This window comes from Helianthus annuus, chromosome 11, assembly GCF_002127325.2.
Source record: "Helianthus annuus cultivar XRQ/B chromosome 11, HanXRQr2.0-SUNRISE, whole genome shotgun sequence".
NCBI lineage: Eukaryota > Viridiplantae > Streptophyta > Magnoliopsida > Asterales > Asteraceae > Helianthus > Helianthus annuus.
In genome coordinates, this window is record NC_035443.2 from 6,084,537 (window position 1) to 6,097,608 (window position 13,072).

General features: G+C 31.9%; 1 protein-coding gene across 1 annotated transcript; it reads right to left on the bottom strand.

Annotated features, from left to right (window-relative positions):
* Positions 1-939: 939 nt before the first annotated feature.
* Positions 940-9,505, bottom strand: LOC110926964 (replication protein A 70 kDa DNA-binding subunit B-like). The gene is made up of 17 exons (XM_035979776.1): positions 9,474-9,505; positions 9,210-9,313; positions 8,999-9,128; positions 8,856-8,919; positions 5,012-5,133; positions 4,787-4,928; positions 4,321-4,390; positions 3,247-3,444; positions 3,061-3,160; positions 2,746-2,958; positions 2,509-2,641; positions 2,233-2,438; positions 2,024-2,144; positions 1,761-1,940; positions 1,607-1,675; positions 1,422-1,493; positions 940-1,335 (listed from the first exon to the last, which is right to left on the bottom strand). The coding sequence occupies exons 1-17, from the start codon at positions 9,503-9,505 to the stop codon at positions 1,096-1,098; spliced, it is 2,196 nt and encodes a 731-aa protein (XP_035835669.1). The 3' UTR covers positions 940-1,095.
* Positions 9,506-13,072: the final 3,567 nt, after the last annotated feature.

A 13,072-nucleotide genomic window follows, 5' to 3' on the forward strand; every position in this document is an offset into this window, starting at 1 on the left:
GTAAAATGAAAAATTACCTTTACACTTTTGGTGGGAATTCCTTTTATCGATCTCTTCTTTTCTCATAAGTATTCTTTCCTTAAAATCTACAATGAATACACCTATTTAAACAATAATCAAATTGGTGAAATATAAATAAACTAAATACATACCATTTGTAATGTTAGATAACGGACTTCGCGTTTGAAAGCCTGAATAAATAAAAAAAACTATCATTAATTTCAAATTATTGTTTTATAAGTGGGAATAAATTAATATTCAATGGCATATATTTATCACAAATAGGAGAAACTAATGAAAACATGACCTTTCCCTGTGGAAGCCAAATCACAACGCTTCGTTTTTTTAGCTGCCAGATGTAATTTCCTTTTTTGTCGCATAACCTTTGCTTCAAAAAATCCATCGTTTTGATCTGAGGATAATAATATATGGTATAACTAAGGAATTAAGTAATTTAAATAGACTTAAATTTAAGCCATATTTAGAGAAGTATTTAAAAAATTATTAATTTAAAATGTGGAGTTGTAAAATTACATAATAAGATGTGGAGTATTTGGACAGTAAAGAATTTAAATGTTTAAAGGGTATAAACTTTTGAAAATTATGTATTTTGATAAATTATGTAGTACAATCGCAGTATATAAAAACAAATTTCTGTTTTGAATTAAAAATATCGTTTATCATGTATTATATGTGAGTGTCGATATTTACAAAACATTTGACGTTTTTCTGTAAGTACTATAAACTAAAGATGATAATATATATTCTCCAAAAAGTAGTTCATAAAGGAGCATAGTTGAAAAATTTATCAATGTTATCTAGGTATATTTACATTACAACCACATCAAATATAATAGTGTCAAAAATAAAATGAAAAATGTAACAAAACATTAATACATTAAAAACCAAACATAATACTTGCTTTTAAATATTGTCTAGAAGCATTCAGTACAACAAAACGATATTAAACTTCTTAAACATAAAAGCTTGAATGATCCAAAGCTTTTGAAGTAGTTCTTAAACGATAAACATAACTTAAAACACATTAAAATAACATAGGAAACCAACACTTAGAACATAAAGACTGTAAAGCCTTCATTTTTCAATTTTTGGAATTAGGAGAGTTGGTTTTCCAGGTTTAACTGGTTTGGTGGTTGACATTTCTCCATTTTCATCAACATCATAACTCTCAACCAAGTTTTTCTTGAAAGCAGGTTTTTTGGTTTTCCTCTTAAAAATCGCAGGCTCACCAATAGGCTTACTTGCCATGGCAGTGTCCTCCAAATTTTTGGTCAAAGGGGTGATGACATTATCATCCATGGACTCAGAAGGAACCTAAAAATGATAAACAAAATTGGTGTCAAAAAAATAATTTGAAGATTTAACTAAAATTTTTAAGTATTTAATAAAACTTTTCATACCTTCGATTTGAAGTCTTCATTTGATTTGGTACCAACAGTGACTCCCATAATAACATCAGTGCAGTTATCATCCTGCATTTTTGGAATTGTTCAATTCTAATATCAAACAACTAAAATAATTCACAAACATATAATTGAAGATAAAGTATAATAATGAGTAACTTTATAGAGTACACAATGCATACATTCAGGTTAACAGTATCTTCTGATTCCATATCAGTGAACCTGTTGTTCAAAGAAGCAGTAGTTTCCACCTACAATGTTCGCCATAAATTGAGTATGTAAAATATGTTTATATACTAAATGAACCGGAAATTAAGTACTTAAACTTAATTTTACCTCAATGTTGTTTGCTTTCTTCTCAAGCTCAAATATGATATCCTCATCGTCAGTCAATTTAGAAACACCAAAAAACCAAAAGTTGTGTTCAATGTTGAACTCACTGATATCAATCTTGAATGCAAATTTTTTCCCTAAAAGAGCTTCAAACTCGTCAGGATACAGACCCTTATCACCACCCTGTATTATATATACAAAAATATTATTGACATATTACCGGGGAAAAAATTTAAAATTCGAAAATTTATTAAATGGAAACTTACAGCAATGTGTTTCTCAATTAAGTTAGCTGCAGTTGTATTTAGAATTCGGCAAGCATCTCTGTCAAACAATGTCAATGACACAGTTCCACTGGAATCTTGAACAGTCAATGGAATTTTAAGCCTAAATCACAAAGTGTCAAAATGTTAGCAATGAAATATACACACCTAAGAGAAAACATAAATTTCAAACATTTTAAAATTATTTACACCTTTTAGTATATTGAATCACAGTGTCCTTGCAAGTTTTCGTTTTGCACTCATAAACCTCTTCTTCATCAACCAAGACACCAACCGTAGGTGTATCATTAGTAACTTTTGGGAAAACCTTCTTGTTACAAGTTTTACAAGCAAAGTAATACCAAGGCAAATCTTCAGATATCATTTGAACAGTACCAACCACAACAACAGACTTGGCCTATAAAAAATGTAGTTTAGTGATAATGACAGAAATAATGTTAATAAAAAAACATAGTCAATTGTAATACCTGATTGAGATTTACTTCAGCTATGTTGTTGAATTCAGATCTAACAACATACTCATCATACAATGATAAAAAAATTCCAGAAAGCCGAGAAGATTGACTCGAACATGACGAAGCCGCAGAGTTTGCAATAAGACTGTTACAAATAATTATATTAGATTAATATTTATGTAACTCTAATATATTAAGGAAAAAATTTAATAAATTAATTATCGGTTTGCATTCATTGAAAGGATTCACCTGTTACGAAAAGCAGTCATTTCATCAACATCAGAATTTATGAAAAGCTTGGAAACATTGAAACAGCTGTTAACATAACCAAAACGACCAAAGTACTTCAGTGTACCAAACTGCAGAATGACAACAATAACACCATGTTGTTCTCTGTTTTCCCATTGCTCTAAAATCCGATCAGCATAAGAATCCCACAAAGACAGGTATATTGATTCCATCCTTGAAATAAAATATCCAAAAATCAGAGTTAAAGTAAATGGGTAAAAAAATTTAAATTAGGAATTTATAATCAATACATTGAATAAGAATAAAAACACATACTCTAGATCTTGAATGATGACATTCAGTTTCTTGGTGTCTTTACCCCTTGCTGTCTTAAACTTCTTAAGGTCTTTAACATCAGCAACAAAACCAATAACATCTAGAAAATGGAAATCGGTTAAATGTGAAAAAAATATACAGTATATAAAAACATAACTAAAAAACATGTATGAGGTTTTTAGTCACCTATAGATTTGTTTTCTGGAACAGTTTTGTCAATGATATCCTTAAAGGATGTGAATGAGAACCCATACAGGGGACCATTGAAATCCTTACATGGATACACATCGGTATCACAGTAGATTCCCAGCTTGTTTTTGTTGTCCACATACTTGTACTTGGACTCATTTAAACCAATAGTCGGTTTGACAATGAAATAGCAATCTGTATGAAAATTTGAATTATAAACATAAATGAATTAAATTAAATATAAAAAGTTAACATGTAATGTACTTGTAAAAAAGTTGGTATGTAAAACATAAATCTTATAAATTAATCAATAACTTAATATACTAAATTTACAATTGAAGATGATAATATATAATTAAAAATATAAAATACAAACAATGTAAAAATTTATTACGCATTTGCTTATTTATACATGTTATAACTTATTGCATATAAGTAAGTTATAGGTACCTTTTACTTCTACAATATGTGGATGTCACCAAATTATTTTTTAATAAATTTAAGGATAAGGTAAATGTAAGTATACAAATATTATAGGATGTTTATAATATAAGCATATAAGGTACTTCAATGAAAATGTGGTCAAAAGTTGTGGTTGTTCCATTACAAACTACTCAATACTTATTAGGGATAATATGATAATACAATTGATAATACGTTTTTTAATAGACATTAATTTATAACTACCATTTAGTTCTAAACTATGTGGATGTAAATAACATCTTTTAAATAAATTTATGGATACGGAATTTGATAGTATACAAATAATTTCTAATGTATGAAATTGAAACATGTGCGGGACTTAAATGAGAATATGATGAAAACTTGACGATTCAAAATCTGAAACTAATCATAAATATCTAGGGGTAACATGATATTATAACTACTAAATTAATGACAAGTGACTAAAAATAATTTAAAACAAAACACATAAACCACCAACGAAGCTGTAAAAATTAACATTTTTCTGTAAATAACGGAGTTGTAAATAAGTTAATATGAAACACTTAAACAGGCAACTTGTTACATTAAATATTAATTAAAATACTTTAAAAGGTTATAAGAATATACCTGATTCATTGAAAACTTGTTCAAATCTCGGAAACCATCTTCGGAGAACATTGCCTTGCATGGTGGTTCCCTGTCAAATAAAAAATGAAAATGAAAAATAATAAGGAAAATATTCACGAATAATATAAATACTTTTAGAAGATGACATAGAACAGAAACATGAAACTACATTTTTACATGTTAAAGTGAGATCTTCATAAGCAGAAGGATAAAACTTTAAATTAAAGGGATAAGTAATTAGATAACATAAATTTTAACTAACTGACTGTGTAACTGCCTGAAAACGTTATAAGTTAGTTTTTTTTTAAATTTTTCACTTAATTTCAATAACCACTTCTTGATAGCACTTTAACAAACTAACTGAAATAATTAATCACTGGATAAAACTTAAACTTAAACGGATAAGTTAAAGTTTTAAATTTTTTCGTTATTTATAAAAAATCTACTTCATATGAGAAATATATACCTCTTCATCAACAACGATCATTTCGATTGAGTAAAACTGCTCTGGATTGTTATACATCGGTTGCTTCCATAAACGGAGTACACGAACCTTCACAGTGTAATCACGGCGAGCCAAATCCAAATCCTTCAAATAAGTGATGTTACTATATCAAAGAAATTTGCGTTAATATTACTACGTATAAAATACAATATGAAACAGAATATGTATAAAATTTCAATTTCGTACCCGAGCTCCATTACTTCAGTAAGTTGCTTCAAGATGAAAGGGAAGAAGGAGAAGTGAAGTTGGTGAAAAAGGAGGAAGGGGTAGTGGATATAAATAGTGAGGGTTGGAAGAAAATAACAAAACTATATAAGGTATATGAAAGTAATCAGAATTAGTCAACTTTCTTGGATAGGTAGAAGATTAACTAAAAGGTGAAAAACTTTGAAATTGTGTTTTTGTCCTGATAGTTGACCGACAAAAAGGTTAAAGCTTAGAAAACCTCAAAATAGGAAACAATGAAACGTTGAAAGTGATATTTTTAATCAAACAAAATGTTCAGAACCATTTTAGGCTTTCAGATTTGTTTTTATTAGTCAGTTTTTAAAAGGAGGGTCTGATAACGGCCTTAAGAGGCTGTATAAATATCAGTGGTATATGTTGAGTTTTTCCTGTTAATGAACCGTTGAAGGTCAAAATTTAAAAGAAACAAATAATTCAGACCCATTTTAGGCTTTCATTTTTGTTTGTATTACTGTGTTTATATAAATAAAGTCTGTTATGGAACTTAATAGGCAGTATGAATATGAATTGGGAATGTACAGTTTTTAAAGTTAATACTTATTCTTAAAACCTGTTAAATAAATATGTATACAAAATATCTTTTACTATTCTTAAGGACTACTGTTGTATAGGTTTAAATTAATTATCTTTGTAAAAATAAAACAGGTTTATGGTCTTTAAAGTGATTAAAAAACTATGGTTATGAGTAGAAAACAAAGTGTATTTATGAAACATCAATGAAATTTTTGTAAAAATAAAACAGGTTTAGTTTTTGTTTGTATTACTGTGTTTATATAAATAAAGTCTGTTATGGAACTTAATAGGCAGTATGAATATGAATTGGGAATGTACAGTTTTTAAAGTTAATACTTATTCTTAAAACCTGTTAAATAAATATGTATACAAAATATCTTTTACTATTCTTAAGGACTACTGTTGTATAGGTTTAAATTAATTATCTTTGTAAAAATAAAACAGGTTTATGGTCTTTAAAGTGATTAAAAAACTATGGTTATGAGTAGAAAACAAAGTGTATTTATGAAACATCAATGAAATTTTTTATTAACTTTAAAAAAAAAAGAAATAATGTAAGTATATATTTAAACAATGAAACTTTACCGTTATTAAAATGACTTTGTGATGAATTGGTGAGTACATATACAACGATAACAGATAATGAAACTTAATAAATTATATAACTTTGTAAAAAAAATACATATTTACGCTATTTTAAAGGTTTAAAAAGAAATGGTAGTGAGTAGAAATCAAAGTGAATTGAGGAAAGGTCCTTGAACATTTTTATTTACTTTAAAAAAGGATTTAAAAGGAAAAGGTATTTCTGAAAGTAAAAATTAAAAGGAAAAGGTTTTTTTGAATGGTGATAAGTGGAACAAAGATGGGTAAGGTCAACTAAAAGTAAAGGTAATTCTGATACATTTGCACGTAACAAAAAACAATCCTCTGTTGAAGAAGCAACCAGTGACAGATTTTTGATGGAAGTGTTATGAGGGGTCGGTGACATTGTCAAGGAGAATAAGAAAATGCTATCACTAAGCATCTAATGACACTCCTTGACAACATCACCGACACATCGATCTTTCCAGCAGAGGTCTGTCAGTGGTTGTTCTTCAACAGAGGGTTAATTCTTATTAAATGTTTAGGCGTATCATCTAAACGGTAAAAAAGGAGAAGTTATGGATTTATTTTAAACCGCAATTATACCATCTGGAAAAATAAAAATAAAATAGTGGATTATAATTTTAAAACGACAAATAAACATGAATACAGATAAATGATAATTGACGGATACATGTACAAGTATTTACCTTAAGTGGATCTGTTGATGATAAGCAACAACCAAAGTTTGGTTACAAAATAAAACAACATCTTTCTTTAGGTGTATTTGTTAACAAAAGAGTTAGACAACACTAATGGATAAGTCAAAAGTAAAAACAGCGGAGTCACAAAAGTAAAAACAGCGGATTCATATAATCATCCTCAACATAATAAAAAAAAAACAAAAAAACGTTTAGGGTTAAAGTGTATTTAAAAAATCATCATCATTAAATTATACATTGAAATACACGCGAAAAATCATAAACAGGATTAGAGTAACATAATTTAATAACAAATCATAGATACGGATAAAACATTTTGTTGGTCATAAAATACACGTAGCAACATAATTTATGTGGCATACAATGGAAAGGAGGTTTTAAACAATATTTCAGAGCCAAATCCGTGTGGCACACGGGATATAGGCTAGTATTTCAAATAAAATGATACAAACACCAAATCATATCATCATCAACATCATCATAATAACAGAACATAAAATAAATAAGCTTTAGGGATAAAATGTATAAACAGCGGATTCATATAATCATCATCAAAAATAATCAAAATAGTAAGTCAGAACACTAATATGATGAACGGATGGTTCAGATCTACAATAGTAAGTCAGAATACCAGGTTAACAAAGTACGGAAATGGAGAAGAAAAAAAAAAAAGGAGGAACCGAATACAGCGTAGTCACAAAAGTATAAACAGCGGATTCATATAATCATCAACAAAATAATCAAAATAAATACAGAAATTGGTTTAGGGTTAAAGTGTATTTAAAACATCATCATCATAAAATTATACATTGAAATACACACGTTCGGTTGATAAACAGGATTAGAGTAACAAAATTTAATCACAAATCATAGATACGGATAAAACAGTTTGTTGGTCCTAAAATACACATGAACATAAACTAAAATCATTATCAACATCATTATCATCATCAACATCATTATCATAACAGAACATAAACTAAATAAGCTTTAGGGTAAAAATGTATTTAAAAAATCATCATCATGAAATTAAACATTACAACACACGCGATAACAAAAAATCAGGATCAAAAACATAACAAAACAAAATCAAATAAACAAACACTTAAATTATAAGATGAATTAACCCTAACTTTTAATACACGTGGTTCAGATATAAAATAATCACTAACAAAATAAAATCAACAAACGGCTAGAATCAAAAACAGTGATCAAAAACATAACGAAAACATAACATCTTAAACACGGTGTTTTAATATTCAACAAAGTTTTAAAAAAACATAATAATTTGGAGGGATAATCAAACCTGAGTCAGAAAAGGTGGCAAATAACTCGAAGAAATACAGAAATTGGTTTAGGGTTAAATAAACAGCGGATTCATATAATCATCAACAAAATAATCAAAATAAATACAGAAATTGGTTTAGGGTTAAAGTGTATTTAAAACATCATCATCATAAAATTATACATTGAAATACACACGTTCGGTTGATAAACAGGATTAGAGTAACAAAATTTAATCACAAATCATAGATACGGATAAAACAGTTTGTTGGTCCTAAAATACACATGAACATAAACTAAAATCATTATCAACATCATTATCATCATCAACATCATTATCATAACAGAACATAAACTAAATAAGCTTTAGGGTAAAAATGTATTTAAAAAATCATCATCATGAAATTAAACATTTCAACACACGCGATAACAAAAAATCAGGATCAAAAACATAACAAAACAAAATCAAATAAACAAACACTTAAATTATAAGATGAATTAACCCTAACTTTTAATACACGTGGTTCAGATATAAAATAATCACTAACAAAATCAAATCAACAAAACGGCTAGAATCAAAAACAGTGATCAAAAACATAACGAAAACATAACATCTTAAACACGGTGTTTTAATATTCAACAAAGTTTTAAAAATACATAATAATTTGGAGGGATAATCAAACCTGAGTCAGAAAAGGTGGCAAATAACTCGAAGAAACAATAATATGAACAACGGATGATTCAGATCTACAATAGTAAGTAAGAATACCAGGTTAAATAAGTACAAAAATGGAGAAGAATTAACAAATAAGGAGGAACCAAATACATTTGAAAGGCGTGGTTAAGATCTCCAACAATGGATGAGTGACCGACATGACCAATGGAATAAAAAACCCTAATCTGAAATACAAGGGGAACAGATCTAGTACCATCAGTAAGAAAATCAACACAAGAAACTGAAAAAAGAGAGTAACAATTAACAAAAAATGAATAAAACCATACCTGTTAATAAAATCCTTAAGATCCGGAAGCATAACGGAGTGATGGAGAAGAAGAATAGTAGACCGATTGGAGAGGAAAGAAGAACAAAGGGTAGCGGCGGGGGGGAACATTTAGGGTTTCTTCAAAATGGGGTTCAGATCTACAATCGAAACAAAACATAATCAAACACATAAACTGCTAAAAGAAAAAACCCTAATATCAAATACAAGGGGAACAGATCTAGTACCATCAGTAACAAAATCAACTCAAGAAACTGAAAAAAATGTGTAACAATTGACAAAAAATTTTTAAAACCATACCTGTTAATAACATCGTAATGATCCGGAATCATATCGGAGTGATGGAGAAGAAGAATAGTTGAGCGACTGGAGAGGAAAGAACAACGAAGGGTAGCGGCGGAGGTGAACTTTTAGGGTTTCTTCAAAAGGGGGTTAAGATCTAAAATCGAAAGGAAACAAAATCAAAGCCATAAAATGCTAAAAGATATAAACAATGAACAATAATTTCCATACCTGCTAATATCGTGGATTAGAACAGCAAACATGTATGACTGATTGAGAAGAAGAAGGCTTGAGCGAGGGAAGAAGGAGAGAAGAAAGAAGAAAAAATGGAAGCGGCGCTGAATGAAGTTTTAGGGTTTGTTCAAAAGTATACCCCAAAACCGGGTTCACAATTAGTGGTATACGTGGAGCAATGTATGGTCAACACGTAAGTGTATGAAAGGAGATTTTGACAAGTGTCTAGGTGGAGTGAAATGATGCCAAGTGTCAAAACCTAGTTGTTTTATTAGGTATAGAGATTGTTTTCTTGAAGTTACACCTAAAATGAAAAGAGTTAGATCTTATTTTAGTATTTGTGGTTTGGGTTATTTTATCCATTTAGTTTAAAGTTTTAAAACGTTGTCATTTTAGTTTAAATAGTTTCAAGTTTTGCCATTTTAGTCCATTGAGTTAACTCCGTCCATTTTTTATGTTAGCCAGAAGGGTAATTCAATCATTTTATATGGTCGGATTGCTCTTTTAGTTAACAGAATTACATTTAAAATGACCGAAATGCCATTCTAGTTAACAAAATAAAGGGGTGAAGTTAACACAGTGGACTAAAATGTCGACGTTTAAAACTATTTGAACTAAAATGACAACGTTTCAAACCTTTGGACTAAACTAACAAAATAACCCAAACTACAGGGACTAAAATGGCATTTAACTCAAAGGAAAATTGAGTAAACAGGCAACTTTATTTTTCTGTTAGGTTACATATAGTTAACAATTTTACCATTTTCATATTAATAAACATATGTTTGGTATAATAAAGACGTCAATGTTGGGTTCGTAGGCTTTAGGTTAGTCGGACCTAATTAGGGTTAGCCTGCCCTAGTTAGGGTTAGCCGGCCCTAGTTATTAGGCCCACTTAGTTAACTTGTTGACCGAATAGGAAACCCTAATCTTGTTCTATAAATACCTATGATGTAATTGTAATCTGTGTCATTCTGAAAACAGTTGTGAGCATCTAATAAAAGTAAAACCATAGTTGCCACCCGTGGACGTAGGTCACCTTGACCGAACCACGTAAATTCTCGTGTTCTTTATTTTCTGCTAGTGTGTGTGTGTTTGTTCCGCTTCCGCTCGAGCCTACTCTGATCCGATACCCCTAACAAGTGGTATCAGAGCCAAAGGTTCAGTAAAATACACGGTTATCGCAGGAGAAGGAGAGAGCTGGACGAGAGATCTTGATCTGCTGTTGCTGCCGTCGCCGCTGACTTGTTTACGGCCCGTACCTATTCTCTGGTTACGGCTCGTAAGGTCTAGGGTTTGCGCCGCAGGGTTTGCTATTGCAGATCTGGTGGTTTTAGGGTGTTTGGCGATTAGGGTTTCGGTTCTTGAACCCTGGTTATTCGCTGATTTTACGCTCGGGTTTGCAAGAGAAGTCGCTGGTTCGGGTACTTTGGGTTTCTGGTTTATTGAAAGTTGCTCGGGTTTCGGTTGCTTGGTTCCTTGTGGTTTTTTCTGGTTTTTCTCGTTTGCTATGGCTGAAGACGGGAAGTTCCGAATCGAGAAGTTCAACGGTACTGATTTTGCTTGGTGGAGAATGCAAATAGAGGCGTTGCTTGGTGAATGCGATTTGGTACTGGAAGAAAAACCTGTTGGAATGGATAAGCTGCCGAGGCAATTTGGAACTCAAAGGACAAAAAGGCAAGAGGTAAAATTACATTGGCTTTGACGAGGAGCGTTGCATTTAATATCATGAAAGAAACAACTGCTCGTGATATGTTAGAAGCTCTGTCAAATATGTATGAGAAGCCGTCTGCCGGTAATAGGGTGTTCTTGATGAGGGAACTGTTTAATATGAGAATGAACGAAGACAGTTCAGTTGCTGATCACATTAACGAAGTCAATTCAATTTTGTCCAAGTTAGCAACTGTGGGCATGAAGTTGGATGATGACACTCAGGTTGTGGTTTTGTTATCTTCCTTACCTGATAGTTGGTCAGGATTTGTGACAACGGTCACTGAAACTGCTGGAACTGGAAATTTGAAGTTTGATCGGGTCCGGGATAGTGTTTTGGGTGAAGACGTTCACCGGAGGAACACTAGTGGAGGATCTACTTCTAGTATGCTCAGTGTTAGCAAGGGAAGAGGTAAAAACAGAAGCAGTGGGAGTAGTCGGAAAAGCTTGTCTAAAGCTGGGAAGAATGTGAGGTGTTGGAACTGTGGTGAAAAGGGGCATGTTAAAAACGAGTGTCCTGATCCTAAGAAAGAGGATGGTAAGCAGCATTTAATCAGCGTTGTGTCAGATGAATCTGACGGTGACGTACTAGTTTGCTGTGAAGAGTCTATAGATTCTTGTTCTGGTTCTTCGTTTCACGCCATGCACAGCGGGGAGACGATGGTGAATCTGAAAAAAGGAGACTTTGGAAAGGTACGATTAGCTAACGGTCATGTTCTTAATGTTACGGGTATGGGAGATGTCAATCTGAAGACTCCACTGGGCACTACATGGAACTTAAAGAACGTCAGGGTTATTCCAGGTTTAACGAAGAAACTTATTTCTGTTAGTCAACTGGATAAACAGGGACTAGATGTTAAGTTTGGTGGTGGGAAGTGGAAGGTGATTGATGGAAATCTTATTGTTGCCTGTGGGAGGAGACGAGGATCGTTGTATCTAGTTGAGATACCTGTTGAGGGAGTAGCCGTCCCTGTACAACATAAAGTCTGGTTCACTAAATCTAGTAAGCGGAAGAGGGTTCAATTTGCGAACTTGAATCCTGGTGCTTTGGGGATGTCAGTTGAATGTGGTCGGGGGTCTAAGTTTAAGCCCGTCAGGGGATTTGGTGATAGTGGGAGCATGGGTCGTGTTCCGGGTACAATCACAAAGAACCGTTGGGTTTTGAAGACGAAGATTCCGACTGAAGAAAAAAGCTCTTCTGGAAATAGTTTGCAAAATGTGGAGAGTGGTATTAATTCTCGGTGTATCTCTGGAGCTGGTGGATCGTGCAAGCCGGTTGAGATAAAGAATGGGTCTGATAAGACTGTTGGGTTGGAGCTTGTGGGGGCTTCAACTGGTCTCTCAGTTACTTGATGAGAGGTGTGGTTGCAACTAGGTGGTTTGGATGTGACTGAAGTCTTAGCTTGTTCTTGGAACTGGAGGCTGAGAAGACTTGAACGTAAAGATTACTGAAGTTACTGGTGATGGGTTTCTTGGATGCACTTTGTGGACTATGCAAAGCCTCCGAGTGGGAGATTGTTGGGTTCGTAGGCTTTAGGTTAGCCAGCTCTAATTAGGGTTAGCCTGCCCTAGTTAGGGTTAGCCGGCCCTAGTTATTAGGCCCACTTAGTTAACTTGTTGACCAAGTAGGAAACCCTAATCTTGTTCTATAAATACCTCTGATGTAATTGTAA